Here is a 19,320-nt window from a genome sequence, read left to right as displayed (position 1 = left end):
CCTATCTTACGTTCCTTACACTGGTTGCCTGTGCGCTACAGAGTGGATTTTAAACTTTTACTTCCCATGTACAAATCTTTAAAGGGTATGGTTCCACCGTACCTGTCTGTCCTATTGACTGAGCACCATCCAGTTAGATCACTCCGGTCATCCAATCAGAGACTCATGTCTATCCCCAAGTCAAGATTGAAGTGTAGGGGGGACCGTGCCTTTTCTGTAGTTGCCCCCAGACTCTGGAATGACTTGCCCATTTCGATTAGACTGGCCTCATCTTTATCTGTTTTTAAATCTAAGTTAAAAACATTTTTGTTTGATAAAGCATTTAATATGTTGAAGCACCCTTCCATCGTATTTCATTGTTATTTTAAAATGTTGAAGCACTTATTTGATGGTATTTTACTTACATTTTACTATTGTATTGTTGTTATTTTTTTGTGTTTTTAGTTATTGTAAAGCACATTGGACAATGTGGGTTGTATTTAATTGTGCTATATAAATAAATTGCCATTCCCATTTGGTGGAATAACCCTGATACTTCCAATCACAGTTCTCATGCGCCTTGGCATGCTGGATTGATAAACAATATATCGACTTATCACACGATATATGGACATGACCGCAATCCACTGTTCTAGTGCAAATATAAACGTGATGGCGCAAAATGGTGTGCGCTCACAGTCAGCGTTAATGCCGTTTCACACGGGACGCAGCAGTCACGACTGTCTAGTTAATTTTCACAGAGAACAGTTTTGCATTTCACTGCACTGTTTTTCCATTGTTTTTTAATGTAAACGTACGCTGGACAGACGTGTTTGACCTTTGCGCTCACGTCTTTTGCAGCATCTCATGCATGACGCGGCGGCATTGTAAACGCACATTGCTCAAGTTAAAAGAACTTTTAACTTGTGGTGAAAATCAAGTATTTTACCATTCTTATACACTGAATTGTAGACAAACCTGTATAATTCGCTCTTCCTCTTGTGTGCACCATTACGTTACGTTACAATATATCGCCCAACAAAAAGTAGGTATTGTGACAGGCCTATTCTAAATGACTTTACATTTCTCCAAGCCAAGAAAGTGTTTGAGATTCTTAAATTTTATTATCAAGGGCAAAAATTTTAGTGGGAATGGAGTATAGAACACTGATTGCATATTTAACCACATAGAGTTGATACTTTTACTGTATGCTTTACCTGCACTGACCAATACTACAGTCGAAAAATTGGTAAAAGTGACACCTCTCTTATCTTTTATTTTCATTGATTTAGAAAGTTTAAGAAAGTCATTTTACTGTTCCATGAATTTAAGAAAAAATATATATCTTTAAAATGGAACTGGGTAAGAAGCAAGAGAGAGATTGGAACAGATATAACAGTTTATGGTGGATATTAATTTTAATTGTTTATTAACTGCTGTATTTTTATTTTTATTTTTTTTGATTTTCATAATTTTCTACCCTCTTTAGGCATGAGATTCTCAGCATGCTTGCCAAGAATCCACCTTTCACCAAAGCAGTGGATTCTTCGTTGTGTAACGAAGCTTTAGTGGACCAACTATGGAAGCTGATGAACTCAGGTAGAATACACACATTAACTTTTTCGTCTCGTAAGATTTAACATCTGGGCCCAGTTGTTCAGAATTATCTAGATATGGAAATCCCATGTTTTTCTATCCATCTTACATCTCAGTTTTTCAAAGCAAAAAGGATTGGATCACTTTGATCCAGATACACACTTTTTTCAGATGACCAAATCTGAATTACCAGTGCTCCAAATGGGGTTACTTTTCACAATGTTGGCTACTACCTATGTAAAGGACAACAGGTAGAATCAATGTGGGGTCACTTTGTTTTATTTGAAGAGAAAGAAAACAACATAAACAATAATCTCCTTCCATTTTCAATTTCCTTGAAACAATCAGACCTATATGGGGGCACTAAAGGTACATGGTGATGGGAATAAAAATATGAAATGGAAGAAACATTATATATTTGAATGTTTTTTGTGTTCTCTCGCAAAAGTTTGTGTTCCCCCTAGAAACGTTACATTCACATTTTTTTTAAAAGAGTTCTTTGCAAATGAACGCAAAATATTTGCAAGAAAACCCAAAACCATTCACATTAATCCAATCCAATAGCCGAAATCCGATCAGATTACTTTTAATGCAAAAGTGTTAAAATACGCATTGACTCTTCTACCTGTTGTTCTTTGCATACAGTAGCTAACAGCCTACATTGTGAAATGTAACTCTATTTGGAACACTGATAATCTGAAAAAGTGTGTATCTGGATCAGGGTGATTCAATCTTATTTTGTTTTGAAAAACCGGCACAAAAGTAAGATGGATTTCCTGATCCTTGATAGCAAAACATGGGATTTTCAAATCTAGATAATTCTGATCCAGATTACAATTTTTGAACAACTGGGCCCTGGATTTAATCCATCTATTTACCATTGTTGACTGGGCTAAAACCTAAACGGTCCATGTTTGTAGACAACATTTAGTGAATATGTCCTGACATTTACCAAACCCCTCTGCCAATAATCATTTAATATACTGATCTGTTATGCAACCCTCAAGGTGGTTTGTTTTAAAAAGAACTCTTGAGTTTGTACATGTATTCATCCTCAGAACATATTTATGTGCAGATGATACATTTAAATTCTGGTTCTCTACCAGTAAGGCACTATTGGCCTGAAACACAAAAGTAAGTTTTGACTGAAAGCAGCTATTCAATACTATTGAAACTACAGCACATTATAACCTGCTTTTGATTATTGGCGGTTCTTCTTAGGAACTGACATAAATCTTTTTTCTTTTTCTTTTTCAACCCTTGGCATTGGTTCTTAAACCAAAGTCTCTTAAAGAGCTGCTGCTGTAGTGAGCAGTTTCTTGGTTTATATTCTGACAGGGAGGTCTTGTTCAGCTCTCATTGTGTTAAAACACACTTCTGTTCATTCAGGGTTTGTAGCCACTCTTGGCAGTACAAGTGCTGAGCCATTGCCAGCTCTGATGAAAGTCAGTTCTCATAAAATTGGATGAAGAGTTTGTAGACTGTTATAGGACTTTAATATTTTATTCCATGATCTTCTTTCTCAGTTCATACCATGTTATTCCTCCAGTGATGTTTGAAGTTGCACAGTCTATAATTTTGTTTAATATACATGACTGATCCAAGAACATTCTGAGTATTTTCTCTAGAATGCATGGCTTCATCTCTTTCTTTTTTTCTTCTTTAATTTCAAAAACGGCACATGAAAATTGTGCTAGAATAAAACAATGAACTGCAGGTTCATATGATGATCTTTCTCTTTGTAGTCAGCCCTTGCTGTTGCATAAAGTTCTGTGCATAATTTGCTTTAAATCCAATTGTGTACTCTGCATATTTGGATTAATCACCACAAACATTTATCTCTGTAGATAGTGCTTCTTTAGAGTGGTGCATTGCCACAGAGAGAGAGAGGGATTTCCCAAGATAAGGGACTTGACTGAATTTCCTCACACTTTGTGAATATGTAAATTTCTTATTCCATGGCATTGCTGAATTAGTGATTTTGATTGGTTGACAGACATTCCTAAGGTGTTGATTAATTTTCTATAACTGCAGGTTATGTAGTAGCTCCAGGTTTGTTGGTTTGATTACAGTTCAATGCCATATAATTTTTCTAAAATTGGAAGCAAGAAACTTAAACTTAAACCTATTATGCAAAATTCACTTTTACATGGTGTTTGACTGTGTATAAACAACCACCTTATAAAAAATGATCTGTGGGGTATTTTGAGCTAAAACTTGACATACACACTCTGGGGACATCAGAGACCTATTTGAAATCTTGTAAAAAGGGCCATAATAGGTCCCCTTTAATAAATAGGCTTTTATACGTAATCAGGGGCATAAAGAAGTAGATCTAAACACAAGAACAGTTTAGGAACAAAAACCTGAATGATGTCACAATATATATGCAAATATATAGAATACTTGATTCCAGACCACTGAATTATAGACAATTTAATGTACACATCATGCTTGCTTTATTATGATTATGATAAAATCAAAAGTCTGACAATCTTTACTTTCAAATCTGGTTTGTTGAAATCTTCAAATGTCTTTTATGTGTCTCAGGTACCTGTCATGACTGGCGTTTGCGATGTGATGCCGTAAATCTGTACTACACTCTGTTTGGGCTGACCCGACCCTCCTGTCTGCCGTTGCCAGAGTTGGGTCTCGTGCTGAACCTGAAGGAGAAAAAAGCTGTTCTCAACCCCACCATTAAATCTGAGCAGGGCCCTGGTGGCCCAGAGGTTACCCCGAACATGACCTTCACCAGCATTGTAAACATCTCACTTAAATTCTTACATTTCTCTGTTACAATTGAATTTCCTCATGCTGTGATTGGTGAACTTCATCGCACCGTATCCACAGTCTGTGTTACCTGTGTTTTGATGCTTAATACAAGATATTTAGAAAAACTGGCAGGTTGAGAATAATTAAGATGAACAAACCTTAACTCATTCAGTCGTTAAGGCACTTCATTAAAAATAAACTTCAGCCATGCATTTCTAATAGTTTGATACAGTTAGGTGCCGTTTGTCTTCATCTAGGAACAGAACAAAGTTGGGCGGTCTTACTTGACAACAGTATTGGGTCTTACAGAGCTCGAACTTAGCACTGGTGCTCATTCAAAAAGGTAGGAGCACCAGCAAAAATGTAGGAGTACCACAACTACAATTTTTATATATATATTTACAGTTTTATGCACAAGTTTGGGCACCCCTCTGAGGCTGCATGATAATTTAATTAATTTAATTAATAATAAGATAATTTGCATAATTTGTCTTTTTAAGAAAGGATCCTAGTGATATGCTATTCAGTTTCTAGAGAAAGCTGTGATGTTTTTCAGACAAAAATTCTTACTGTAGCAGTATTGAGTATAAAATAAAATGAAATGTGAAAAATAGGATGTGCAAAAGTTTGGCCACCCTTTCAATTTCAATCAATTTTTACAGTTTAGCGTGTAAAAAAAAAATAAAGCAGTTAACGCCGCATCCGTTTTTTCTGTTATCCTTTGACTAGACTTACATTATATGATCACGCTCTTATTCATGCAAATACTTTTAAACCATTCAAGTGCGACAAGACAAAATACGCTGTCTGTAAATGTCCTGTCTATGTGAGACACACGACATACAAAAAGACGTGCTCCAGTATCATGCGTACATAATAGCAGTCTTTAATGAATGTAAAGAGTTGTGAGAAAATGAGACGCGCGTGAGATCCACGTCATGTGCAGCAGCGGCAGATCTTAAAGTGACAGCAGCCACTAATAATGCTGTCTGTCATTAATGTTAAGAACAAGGGTAACAGAAAATTACTCACTGCTCTTGACTAAAGAACTTTGTAGATTTGTTAAGGATTAATCTATATTTAATTTATAATTTATGCAGTGCAGTCTGTTTGATAACTTTATTCAGTTTCTGTATATTTCTTACCTGTTAGACAGGTAGGAAGGGTACAGGTAAATATGCCATTTATTGTGGGTTTATGTGAGGATTGTTTTAAGTTCACTTAAATTAAAAGTTAGCTTTTAAAAGTAAACATTGATAGCTTTCAATTACACTGTAATGTTGAATGGCTATAATTAATGTGACAATTGTGTACAAAACATTCAACAATTACTGCACAGTATGTGCAATGCATATAGATTAAATTTCGGGAGCATATGCAAACCAAAATGGTCACAATTTCGAGCCTTGTCTTGTGATTGATTGGACAGACATGATTTGTTAAGAGCACACCTCTGTGATTTATATACATGTTATGCCAGGTTCACACTACATCATATTTTTTTTCTGTTACGATAATCACTGTGTCAGATTTTGACTCCTAAATTCTTATGTCGTGGACAAGAAACATGTCAGAATACATGTTGCTTCCCAACAAATCATGGCTTGCCTTTGTTAATGACGTGTGTGATGTCATCGAGAAGGCAGAACTAGCAACCGAGTTCTGGAAACAAGAGCTTAAACAAACAATGGCTACTGAAGCGGCATCTTGGCTTAATGCTAATTCCTGTACTCACCGGGTTGCTGAAGCACCTCTGCTGTCATTTGCCAGCATTTATTTTTCTGCTCTATCATGGTAGTGTCTCGTGGAAACAAACATCATAAAGGCAGAGGCATTGTTTCCATAGCTCCACAAACCTTTCCTCCATTGTGTAATTCCACAGCGCAGCACCAACACCATTGTCTTTCTTTTGTTTCAGCATTTTTAAAAGCTGTGTACGGAAGAGCTTCTGTCAGCTTCATGTCACAGATAAGAAAACAATTAAACTTTCTAGTCTTTCTTTCTGTCGGGACTTTGTGAAGCGTTGTTGTCCACTGTGGCACACTTTACGATATAAAACGACTGATTCATGTGTCCTGACACCCTATAGGGCTTTTCACAGATAGGGCTTTATAACCCCGGGTTATATGATTAATGATTAATGATTAATGATTGGATAAACATGGTTATTGATTGTTTTTTATCTTAACTTTTATAGTCTGAAATGTCCATTCAGTATCGATAGTAGTTCAGTTGGCAGTTGGGGGATGCGCAACGCTAGAGCTTTTATGTAAACAGGCCGCATGCTGCGTTCATCTAATCAATGACACCGACACCATATTATGCAAATAAGTACGTTAACCCAGGGTTTAGGAATGTACAATGTGAAACGTCAGTTTATGAATACCCACAATTGATTGTTGACCCCGGGTAAATTATGACCAGTGTGAAACGTGAAGCAAGATAACCCAGGATTCCCTTTACCGGGTTTAGAATGACCCAGGGTTAACTATTTCAAGTGTGAAAAGCCGTATTGTCATTTAAGAATCACCACGAATGCTACATCAAATGGTTCGTGCCAAAATCAGGCTGATACCGTGTAGTCTGAACACTGCATAAAGGGGTGTGAGAGGAAAATTTTGACGTTGTGAATGGGGTGATTTTTAAATCCTGGCCTTTCAGAAAGGTGGAAAAACAAACTATTTTAAAAACCATTATAAACTGGGGATTTAACTTTGAGATATGAAACTTTCAGTATGTTTTATTATTATTATTATTATTATTATTATTGTGGATTTATCCCTTATAACAAACTGTTTCTTATTAAAACAGTTTGTGATAAGAGGTACCTCTTATCACAAACTGAATGTCATGTTCACCATGACATTCAGCACACATCTTGTTTTCTGTTGGCTACACAGCAGAATCAACTCAGAGGATGACATATCAGTGTAGATGTGTCTCAAATAACCCAATCATAGTCAATAATGTCGGACATTGCATTTGAGCTGAAACTGAAGAGTGAATGAACGTTTGGTAAACTGCAGCGTTTTGCTAGCTGGTTATTAAACTCAAACAAACACGTCTTATATTTGACAAGATATATCAGACAATATAATAGTAATCCTACGACTTACATCTGCACAAAAGGACGCGAATGCGCACATGAACTTGACCGTGCTTGTCTGATGTGTAACTCTTGTTGTGGACACGCTCTTCCTTTTACAGCGTGCTGAAAAACTAAAGCACAGAGAATTTACAACATTCTATTACAATCGTGTTCTCATTATAATGTGCTGTATCTGAGAGATTGACGCTGCACATCTTGCACTTAAATGCATTTCATGATCAAAGTGATTCCAGGCATCACTGCAGCTCGCTTTCTAATCCAGTTTCACTTTATTTCGCCGGTCTGGAAGACGTGCTGTCTAACGCTAACAAATCAGACCTCAGGAAACGCCCCAAATGCCGCAAAAATCAATCAGAAAAAAAAATATATATATTTTTTTTTAAAGTCAGGGCGATCATCGATTTAATGATCGATCCTCGCTGTCACTTACAAGTACTCTTGCCCATTCCTAATACTCAATGATTATTTGAGTAAGTACAATGTAATAACTACATCACCTTAAAATAAAGTGTTACCCAAAATTGTCGAAATGCCCATTATTTGCGAGCATCCTCATAAGCACAGTCTTAAACAAGCTAAAAAGTCTTATATGAATGTAAAGAGTTATGAGAACATTGGATGCGTGTCAGATCCGCATCATGTGCAGCAGGTCTTAAAGCGACAGCAGCCTAATACACCTGCTGCTGTCTGTCATTAATGTAAATCAAACAACAAAAGACAAAGTTAAAATAAACAGCTCTTGACTGAATCACTTTTGTAGCTTTTATAAGGATTATTCTATACGTAAAGGTAAAAATCAGAACCGGCCCGACAGGGCCAGTAGAACAAATCCTTTGCTATATTTGCTATATAGGCACAGCTAAATGTGACATTTATTATAATAGGCTGTAAAAAATATAACAACTTTTAATTTAAGTGAACTTCACATAAACCTATTAAATGCTAAAAATGATGGATCACGATCATACTTGTATTGTTGAATGTCTATAATTACTAATTTCATTTTGAGATATCAATTTGCATCAGTAGCTGTGATTTTGGCCTTCATTCATAAGAATGCCATTAAGCATATATTTAAAATATACCATCTTTATGGTGTTTCTACATTTGAATTTTTTCAATATAAAAATATAGTTTTAATTAACATTTTGTTAGAATAGGTTATTAAAAATAGAGAATAGAGTAGAGATTAAAAATGTGAGATTAATTCGGTTTTTTTTTTAATTGATTGACAGCATTAGAAAAATGTCAATAGACATTAAATATTTTTAGTTTGCGTAGTAAGAGCTTGATGAGCTGGTTCAGGTGTGTTTAATTGGGGTTGGAGCTAAACTCTGCAGGACTGTGGCCCTCCAGGAGCAGGACTGGACACCCCTGTCTTAGGTAGTTTAAAAGAAACACAAACCAGAATGCTTGAGGAATGTTAATACCCTTAAAAACCCCTGAGGTGCTTATTAATCTTTTTTTATTTTTTTTATTAATCATCCTCAGCTGAAGGAGGAGCATGTTGTCATGGAGCCAGCATTGAGTGGTGTGGCCATGGCCCCACAGGGATTAAAGAGGAAGGCAGAGACTCCATTAGGTTCATCTCCTGAACCTGGACAAGTTATGCAAGAGGAGCCCAGTGCTAAAGCACCAGTGAAGAGCAAAGTGAGTAATCAGCAATGAATATGCTTATGTTACACAGTTACAATTAGATCCATGTTACCATAAATAAGAAACCCCTAAATATTTGAATTGTGTATAGTGTCAAATGTTATAAATATATCTGCTCACTCGACAGTCACTCTATGGCTAAAAAAAGAAAGACTGAAAATATATATGGCTTCATTTTGCACTGTAATGTTTCTCAACTACTCTCTTCTCACCCAGGAGGAGGAAGATATTGATATGGACACAGTTCATGACAGCCAGGCATTCATCTACCACCATCTGAACATGTTGGAGAGACCTTCCACTCCAGGCATGACAGAAATACACAACACACTCAACAGACACATTTTTGGAAATAGCTATTAACTTGAATAAGTCTGATCTTTAAATTTATCTATGCCTATAGACCCCTTTTCAGTTGGTAAACATGGTGACGTTTTTTTGTGGGCGGAGCTTAGGTGGTGGCAGAACTATCCCTCTGGCCTCTTCACTAACGTTAGTTTGCCAGTTTTGTTAGCTTGTTTTTTAATAATGACGGGAGAAAATCCGATTTGATCTTAATGTTCAAGGTCACTCACTGTCCAGGAACGCGATTGTTATTTGCAAGAGTTATTTTAACGTTAAGTATTTTGACCCGTACACGCTCAGTCAATGGATGGACAATCAGACAGGATTAACGTTAACGCTACCTCCGGTTGAGTGGCCTGACTTCTACACCTACCTAATAGAGAAACTGAGCGTAAAGAGAAACTGATGGCATATAAATCTTTAGATGCCTATAACTGCACTAAATGGTCACGTACAAGACAGAAGACGACAATGTAAAGAGTGACATTACGGTGCAATTTTAATTATGTGAATATTTTCTAGAAATAAAAATTCCAGAGACAGCATATACATTTTTTAACTATGTATTTGATTACCCTTTCTTACCAGGTTCTTCAAAAAGTCTAATCACAATCAATCAAAACAATGTATACAATCATAGATGATTCGCAAATAATCACAATATTTTTTGAAAACATTATACGATAACATTTCAAATTGGAGCCTGTACTCCGTCGATTCTTGCACCCAACAACACAACAAGATGGCATTTAATAACAATAATAATAATTTAAGCTCCTTATTATGTAGCCGAATATGTGCTGGTTTGTGTTGGCCGCCTCCAGTTTTCCCACCAGCTAACGCCGTGATGTAACTGTGACGTCGGCTCGAAATTGGTCTATAGATATTAGCCCCTTTCAGACATTGTGATTATTGACAATCATGGTGCTGATGTGATGTGTGAATGGTATCTTATGGGCAAAAAGATGGAATACTTTTGCCTGTGTGAAAAGCACATTTGTGTATTTACTGGAAAATTTAAAAATCTGGTAATTTAGTGTAATTTAGTTTTAATTGGTTTTATGTTGCTTCAACTTTTCTCTCACTGTTTCATAGGGAAGGAACCATCTTCAGTAGAGCAAGCCATCCTGTCTATGCCAGGAACACCCATGCCCACACTGAGCAAAGAGAGCACATCTGCCAAATATGGAGATCACCACCACCACCATCATCATCATCATGAGCACAAGAAGAAGAAGAAAAAGCACAAACACAAACATAAACACAAACACAAGCATGAGAGTAAGGATAAAGATAAAGACAGAGATTCTCATGCTTTTAGTAACAGCCCTGCCAGTGGCCGCTCCATTCGTTCTCCATCTCTGTCTGACTGATAGTCCTAGTCCTGACTATACACATTTTTTAATAGATTTTTGATAATTATTTTTTCACCCATTTTCAGTGATCTAAATGCTGGATTGCCATATCACCCAACATGCAATAGGTCAATAGTTTATGCAAAAATGAAAATTCTTTGCAATTCATGTAAATCAGAATTTTCATGTTGAGTTAACTAATCTCGGTTTGTTTCCCATCTCTGTAACAACCTAACATGCAGTACATAAGAAGGAAAAATTTGTTCTGCAGTGTCATCTGACCACACGTAAAGCTGACTGGTTTATGCCCTCTTAACCGCACACACACAGATCCACTGACTCTCACCACCCAGGACCACTAGGGTTAAATTCAGCCACTGTATCTCAAGATAAATGTCAACATTCTGGAAAGTACTTTTATTAGGGAACATTTCATTCTGTGGTCTCTATGGTTTACTTAAGGTGAGCTTTTTTTTAAATAGGAAATATATTCATGGGTTATTTTAATACAGTACATGTAAGTAGTACTTTTCACTGAACTGTTAATTGGAAAGTGTAATAATTAAAGCCATAAGTAATTTTTACCAGTTTCACATCTACACCCCAGCCCAGTTTTTGTTTCATTATTGTAGGAATTGTATAATTCAGTACTGCAATTAATATGTTTTTTTGTTCACTTGTTTCCTTTTTTATTGTATAAATCCATAAAGAGATTTTGTTGAATAAGCTTTGTATCTTTGTGGGGTTTTTTTTTTTGGTTTTTTTTGTTTTTTGGCCACAAAAAAAAAAAGTTCTTAAACTGGATCTCTGTTTTGATAAATACTGTAGGTAAAAAAGTAAATGTCTTAATTATTTCTCAGGCATGTAAATCTATACATGTGGTGAGGAACTGTAAGCTTATTGGAATTAGTGTTTGGGATGCACGCTTGGAGTACACTGATATTAAGACAAAATAAAAATTTAGCACATAGCATGTGAAGTTTAGCACAAAAAAAAAAGTTCCATGTTCTGTTATGATTTACTTTCATGATTGTTTAGGGGCCTACAGGCCACTATGATGTTATTTTACTAAAACTTTTATTATTCCTTCTAATGTTTCCAATCTTTTTAGACCTAACTACAAATTAATTTGGGCCCAAAAATAACACATTCTTGAATACAAATCCAAACAGATAACTAGAACTGCTACAGTTTGAGAACCAATACGGGAATCTTAATGTTAACATTAAATGTCTGCTTAATATCAGTGCTAAGTGTTGTGGGGGCTTTTAAAAGTCTCAGTGTAATTCGTCACAGGTTTGCCAGATGTGACGTTAGTTCATGTTTCCTTGTGTGTATTGGTTGAGGGTAAAGTAAACACGTGAATCTCACTCAGTGCTGCAGTGAGTCAGGGACCAGACACACATCAACCATGCTGCAACTGAAATGGGTACGGTACGTTTTTGTGTTCTCTTTATAATAAGAGTTATACATTTAGCTGACTTTTCTATTACATTTTATAGATGTGATTAAATAATATGCCTTGACCCAAAGGCATTATAACGCCATTTTATTGCACATAGGTCTTTTAACATAGTCGCATGAAAACTTTTAAAAGGCAGTTTATTGGCAGCTGAAAATATAAATGTATTACACTGCTTGGATTTGCTGTTTGGAAACCTCAATTATCTTTTTCGCAATGCAAGAAGTCTAATAAAATGCCATTACATTATGTCTTCTCTACCGTCCTATATGTTGATAGAAATGTGAAATTAACTGACGGCGCTTTAAATTTGCATTATTTTACAACCTCTACTACCTCATTCATAGTTGAATGAGTGTGTTTTACTGCTATATCTGTAGGCTACCCATGTGTTTTCCGTTATGTCTTCTCTAACGGTGTGTCTGTACGCAGGTCTCCGTTATGTCTTCTCTAACGGTGTGTTTGTACGCAGGTATTCTCCGTCATGTATCTTCTTTCGCGGTGCACTGTGTGTGAGGCTTATGTGGTCAGGCGGTCCGACAAGGCAAGATCATCAGATGAGTCTTTCTCTGGATGTAGGTTTATACTTCAGAATTTGTTTAGGTTACATATACTATATAATATAGGCCTATATAGTTTATGTGGCTTTTGTGTCCTCATGCAGGAAATATCATGTTCTTACTTAAAATATTGAACAATATTTAAATTGCTTTGTAATATAAAGCAATTGTAGCCCTAAATAACACAATTTGAACTCTTAGCATATTGAAGTTGTTTAAAAAAAAAAAAATGTTTTAGACATTTTAAAGCCTTTGGAACCAAAAAATCTTTCCTTTGTCCTGAGGTGTGTGTTCTCCATTTTTATGATAAATACAACACTTTCTATATGTGAATTTGTTCCCCCATTTTTGTTGCATTGTTTGATATATCAATAATGATTCTCTCTAATATAGAGAAATTTTTTTTTTTTTAATAAAAAGGTTTTTGAGAAATATTTTATGTTAGCTTATTTTTGCTCAGACGCATTGGCTGATTTTAAGTCAGAATGTCCAATCTGTAGATACACTTTAAATATTGAAATACATTTAAAGACTGATATTATACAGCGGTCATACTATCCTTACTAATAGTGATATTTAACACATTTTAAGGCTTAATATCAAGAAGTGTGCAGTAAAGTACTCCAACTAAAGTTTAATTATAATATTTATATCAGTAAGTCTCAAACGATATGTCAATAAATATGTTAATGGATTTGTAGTATGCTTCGTATGAAATAAATGTATTTTAAATACATTTTGGTATAGGTTTTTTTTTTCTCTAGGGCTCACAGTGCTTTTACTCATGTTAACAAATATAACATTTGATTGTAATACTGTATTAGTAAATGTTGAAATTAACATTAACTGTTGGTGTTAATGTTGGTGTTGGTTGAGGAGATCCCGCTTCCATATTTAAAACGCTTTGAGTACCTGAAAGCGCTATATAAATGTAACAAATTATTATTATTAATATTAACAAAGATTAATAACTGCCGTAGAAGTGCAGTTCATTATTAGTTTGTGTTAACTAATGTCAACTAATGAAACCTTATTGTAAAGTGTTACCAATAATTTATTAACTGATATTCTTTTAAAGGAACACAAGTTGTTTAAAATAATCTACACAATGATACACATAATCTACTTATGATTGATTAGAATCATACGTATTTTAAACTGTTATTCATTTGTCCCTAATGAGGGGACACATTTCTTTTAAATTGGCACTCAAAGTTCATCAAATCAAAGTTTGATTTTCTAAACTTTATGATGTCCAAAAGGCACAGAAAACTAGGAATAGCCCATAGCTTCAATTTGTAATTGAATATTCAGTATTATTATTTTTTATTTTTTCATTTAAAAAATGTGAAAATGTAAAATATGAAGAAATAAGCTGAACTTGATGTTCAGTCACATGAGATAAGGAAAATATTAAAATATAAGAGTTCTTAAGAAGAAAAATCTGTTTCTATTGGGTGCTGCCATATTGACATAACATGACCAGGCGTGTCATGGAATTACTACTAGAACTACTTCCATAGATATCTTATAACCTACATATACTGCATAGCAGCTATTTCTATGGGCTACATAGATTAAGAATACAGCTGCAGTTCATAGTCCAAGGCAATGAATGAGCCAGCCTTGTAAAAACACAAGCCACCAACAGTGCACAAAAAAAAAAAAAAAAAAAAAAAAAAAAAAAAATTCATTATTTAGTCCAACTACATTCAGTATGAATGTGTCTATTATTTGAAAAGCATGGATGAAAAGGAACAAAACTAAACATGAACAAACAGCTTCACTGTGAAGTGGCAGCCGCTAATAAACAAACTAAGCGTCAGAGTAAAGTCCAAGACTATCAATGCTATTGGGACATTTACGGATAGCTAAACGTAAAGAAAAACTTACAGAGACCTCTTTTAAATTGATAGAAATTCAAAATATAATCAACTGTAATTACGTGTTTGTAATATTTTGTAGACTGAACTGTCATTGGTTTCTTTCTTTCTTAGTTGCGCCACCATTTTTAGTGCTATTATATGGAAAGGAATACGATAATAAAATAAGAGGAAAATAATAAAGGCGTCAGTAAAATAAGTTCTTTGATCTTTTTTTTTTTTTTTTTTTTGGGGTATGATGGCGTAATTTATGTTGTACAACTAAATGTGAAAGTCTCTTTAAATAATGTTTTGAACCTTATTTTTATTACAATTATATTTATCACAACTATTATGTAAACTCAGGAAATTCCTGAGAGAACCCATGGCATGAGAGATTCCCATGGTTGGCCTAAAAATTGACATCATGACTGAGCAGCTCTGTTGACTACTTTTATTATTTAACAGTCTTACACAAACTGTTGCATGAACAAAGTAGGCATTAACTGCCTTAAAATTACTTTTACCTCCTTTACCCAGATTATTAACACTTTCCTTGCAAATTGCAAGTATTGCCTTTGAAATGCACATTTAGTTACAAAGTTTAATGTTTAAAAGATCACTAGTTAACGTACATTCAGAAATTAGAAATGTTAGAAATTTAGTTAGAAATGTAATGAAATGTACATTTATGTTGATGTGTTAAATGCATGCATGTAATAGCTTTGTGAGTCCAGCCCGTGTGATATTGTAGAGGTTTCACTCAAGTTGGTTTTGCTGTGTATGTTGGACAGCATCACTGTGTATTTGGTCTGTTTATCTACCAGGCCAATTCAACTGAAGCCATTCTAAACATGTCAAGACTGTTTCTGTAGCCTAGCTTTGAGAATTTAATCGAGCTTGAATGAAAGGAAATAATTTGACCTTGCATTATCCAGTATTCAATGATTCATTGTTCATTCTGCAATTTAACTTCATAGCATCATTTGTTTGTTTAAATGGTCCGCATTTTTTTTAATCAAGCCTTCATGTCAGTCAGTTCATGTAGGTTAGTAGTAATGAGCCAGGAACATTTAATGAAACAGCCACTTTCTGTTGCTCTCTCAGCTGGTGATCGAAAATTAAGGAAATATTTGCTTTGCTCTACCCTTAAGTCAATATTGAGATGTACAGAGAACATTTCAGCTCCTTGACCCATTTTTGAGATTTTACAGGTGGAAGTAATTGAACTGCATATGCTTGTCAAGGCTTCATTGGCTTCAAAGCAGAGCAGTCTTTGCACATGCATGACAAACGTTTGATTTTGGTGGTATGTGCTTTTAGATCTAAAATTTCTCTTTAATCTTTGTTTTATCTTATTTTTTTCTCTTTCTTGATCTTTATCCCCTCCAAGTTCTCTCTGACCAACCTCTTAACAGCCTATCAAGTTCCTGCAAAAACAGGTGCTTTGAACTAGTGGAAGCAGAACCCCCAAACTGTCGCTGTGACAACCTGTGTAAAACATACAATACGTGTTGCTCAGACTTTGATGAGCACTGCCTGAAAACAGGTAAGCCCCATCTACATCTGTTTTTCTTTACAGTTATGAGATAGACAGTGGTGTCCAAAGTCTGAGGGCCCTATCATACACCGGCACAATGCGGCGCCAGGCGCGACGCAAGTGTTTTTTGCTACAGGTAGTTTCAGTCCAACGCAGTTATCATTTTCACGTCCTGCACCATGTTGTTTAAATAGCAAATGCATTTGCGCCCATTTGTGCGCCCATGGGCATGCTGGTCTGAAAACGAGGTGTGTTCAGGCACATTGTTGGCGCGTTGCTATTTTGAGGCAACAGAAATAGACTGCGCCATTGACCAACAAAAACCTGGTCTAAAGTCAATGCCGTTGTATTTTTTTTGTTGTTATTTAAAGAGCGCGTTAGTAATGTGAGCCTATAGGCGGGTCCACAACGCTCGTACACTTTGTCCCATAGATGGTCTGCTTGCGTGCTTTAACCTCGTGCATGAGCAGATCCGATTCCTCGCTAGATAAGTGTTCGTTTTTTTCCGCTTGCAAATTCCGCCATGTAAATAGAGAATCCGCCATGGCACGGGCGCAACTGGCTTTTAAAGGGAATGGGAGATGAGACTCTGATTGGTTTATTGCACATTACGGCCAAAACACACCCATTACTTATTAAGAGAATAAGGACAACCCTTTTAGACCATTTCGTTAAACTAGCAAAAGTGGATTCGGACACGTCCTAAGTGAACTTGCGCTGTGCGCTTACATTGTTAAAATAGGGCCCTGAGACTTTATGAAGTGAAGGAAAATGTTAAAATTTTGCAATGTTAGGGCAATAATGGAATAAGCAAAATTTTTACATTGACAACTCACTTGTACAAATAGTCATGTTTAATTGCATCCATTGAAGCAAACAATGCTATTTTGGAACATTCTCAAATCATACTGGATGACATGGATTCATCAGGTTTTGCACAAATGTTTTTCTGCCAAATACTAAGAAGTTCTCAAATTCATGATTCACAAATTAAAGTATTTTTACTTTTGGACCCCTCTGTACTTTTTGTCTTTGTCTAAGGACAGGTTTACCTTAAATTGTTTGTGTCAGGCTACTGTAACAGTTTCCTTTAATTTTGCATTATGTTGATTTTGTCTACGAGAGATGTTTCATTATTTTGTGCCTTCAGCGGGAGGGTTTGAGTGCAGTAAAGAGCGCTGTGGTGAAACTCGTAATGAGCAGCATGCCTGTCACTGCTCAGAGGACTGCATGGCCAAAGGAGACTGCTGCTCCAACTACAGGTCTCTCTGCAAAGGTGGGAGGCTTTCATGTATTTCATTTTTATGTAATTTGCAGAAAGTTTAGCAAACCTGGTTTAAGGTGGAGACGACAGACCAGTCTTAGAAAATATTTGAATTTAAAAGTGCCTACCACATATTGGCAAATACATTGCTGTACTTTTTGCTCTAGAATGCCCATCATGTATATTTTAGTCACTTCCCATCAAGCTCTTAGGCACAGTACTTGCGTAACTAGAAAGTAGGGTAACACTTTAGAATACTGTTCCTTTATTAATGAATAACTTTAATTAACGAGTTAGTAAGTAATAGCGCTCAGTCGAATGTGGTAGTTCACTAATACAGTAGCTAACAGCGAAAGTAGCTGCCAGGGCGTTATCATGATTTGCTCTAATAATGATTTGATATTTGTCAAACCAACTACAATTTAAAAAAAAAGGTGGCGATGGGTGTATTTCTAGTGCAACTGTAAAACAAGAGCGCTGTATTGCCTGGACATTAGACGTGTTTGCATATGTATGACTGTCACCTGGTGCATCACTGACTGACTTCCTCTCTCTGGCTAGGTGATGTTCCCTGGTTACAGGACGAGTGTGAAGAGATTAAAAACCATGAGTGTCCTTCTGGGTGAGAGACACAGTTGTGATTTCAGTGACAAACATCACACTCCCCATCCATCCCCCCTTTTATATTCAACACTAGGTCAAAGAAACTCATATTTTCACAACTGTGCTTTACATACTAGAAGAAAGGGAATTATATATTTATTTAATGCTGTGAAGTGCTGAATGACAGCAAACACAGTGGGGTTAAGAGATGGATATTGGGTTTCTGTGTGACAACACCTATCCAGGAGGACTGCTGGGTGGATTGCATGACAATTAATGTTAATGTATGCACATTAAGTGTGAGATTTTGAGCCTAAACATATGCCTAAGGAAGCCTATTATAAAAAGAACATTCAAATAAAAGACCACTTGTCCACTAGAAATAAGGACACATTTTAGCAACAAATCCTAATTTCATTTTGTTTGTATTTGTGTACTTATGCTTCTGCTTATCTAGGTTCATTCGGCCCCCTGTCATCATGTTGTCTGTTGATGGCTTTCGTGCATCTTACATGAAAAGAGGAAGCACGGTGATCCCCAATATTGAGAAACTCAGTAAGAACTATGTCTTTTCATTAAAATCAACAAACTGAATTTGAATGAATATTGACTAAGCTGTCAATCAGTTAAAAATTATGAAGTGTATTACATTATATACAGATTAAGTGATCGAATAAATCCCAATTAATTGTATATATTAAAATTTAAGAAAGGCCTCCAAATGAAAATAATTATAAAGGTAATATATTTCTTTTTTTTTTCTTTTTTTTTTACAGCTTTGAACTTTAAGCACCACACGATTTAATCCGAATTGGTTCTGATTCATATCAGAAGCACATTACAATTCCAAAATGACCCAATGATATGTCTATTTTTTTTTTCTTAACTTACATGAGCTGCCACTCACTGGTGATCTAGCGTGTAGTAATAAACATGCATCACAGGCCATTGCACAGGTCACTCTTTCTGCTTGAAACTGAGACCAAACATCAAGCAACATCAAGCTAAAGCATGTCATCCACAACAGATGGGTGCTCCCCAGATTTATATGGCACATAAAAAACTCATGAAAAAGGGTCCTATGTTCCCAAGGTCATATGTTCCCCAGCTTCTAGATCTTATGGGACATTTTACGTAATAAAATATTGTTAAATGTACAGATTTTGTAAGTAATCTTATTATCTACAGTGAAAAAATGTAAACTGACATTCCCACAA

General features: G+C 35.6%; 2 protein-coding genes across 5 annotated transcripts in view; both read left to right on the top strand.

Moving 5' to 3' along the window:
* taf2 (TAF2 RNA polymerase II, TATA box binding protein (TBP)-associated factor) overlaps window positions 1–11,538 on the top strand; it is a 47,537-nt gene extending 35,999 nt beyond the window's left edge. The window contains exons 22-26 of the mRNA XM_079895301.1: window positions 1,469–1,578; window positions 4,126–4,334; window positions 8,948–9,106; window positions 9,329–9,419; window positions 10,553–11,538. Of these exons, the coding sequence (XP_079751427.1) occupies window positions 1,469–1,578; window positions 4,126–4,334; window positions 8,948–9,106; window positions 9,329–9,419; window positions 10,553–10,830 (847 nt within the window). The 3' untranslated portion in view covers window positions 10,831–11,538. The remainder of the gene's footprint in view (window positions 1–1,468; window positions 1,579–4,125; window positions 4,335–8,947; window positions 9,107–9,328; window positions 9,420–10,552) is intronic.
* Window positions 11,539–12,142: 604 nt separating this feature from the next.
* The window catches only part of enpp2 (ectonucleotide pyrophosphatase/phosphodiesterase 2), a 48,054-nt gene continuing 40,876 nt past the window's right edge, over window positions 12,143–19,320 (top strand). For 2 of the 4 annotated variants that reach the window (XM_079895306.1, XM_079895305.1), the window contains exons 1-6: window positions 12,143–12,241; window positions 12,747–12,849; window positions 16,090–16,245; window positions 17,387–17,512; window positions 18,062–18,122; window positions 18,561–18,658. In XM_079895306.1, the coding sequence (XP_079751432.1) occupies window positions 12,224–12,241; window positions 12,747–12,849; window positions 16,090–16,245; window positions 17,387–17,512; window positions 18,062–18,122; window positions 18,561–18,658 (562 nt within the window). In that variant the 5' untranslated portion in view covers window positions 12,143–12,223. The remainder of the gene's footprint in view (window positions 12,242–12,746; window positions 12,850–16,089; window positions 16,246–17,386; window positions 17,513–18,061; window positions 18,123–18,560; window positions 18,659–19,320) is intronic. The other 2 variants (XR_013823752.1, XM_079895307.1) reach the window with 1 other exon arrangement.

Source organism: Squalius cephalus (assembly GCF_949319135.1).
Source record: "Squalius cephalus genome assembly, chromosome: 15".
NCBI lineage: Eukaryota > Metazoa > Chordata > Actinopteri > Cypriniformes > Leuciscidae > Squalius > Squalius cephalus.
Note: the sequence above shows the minus strand (reverse complement) of the source record. Positions and strands in the feature narration are given on the sequence as shown.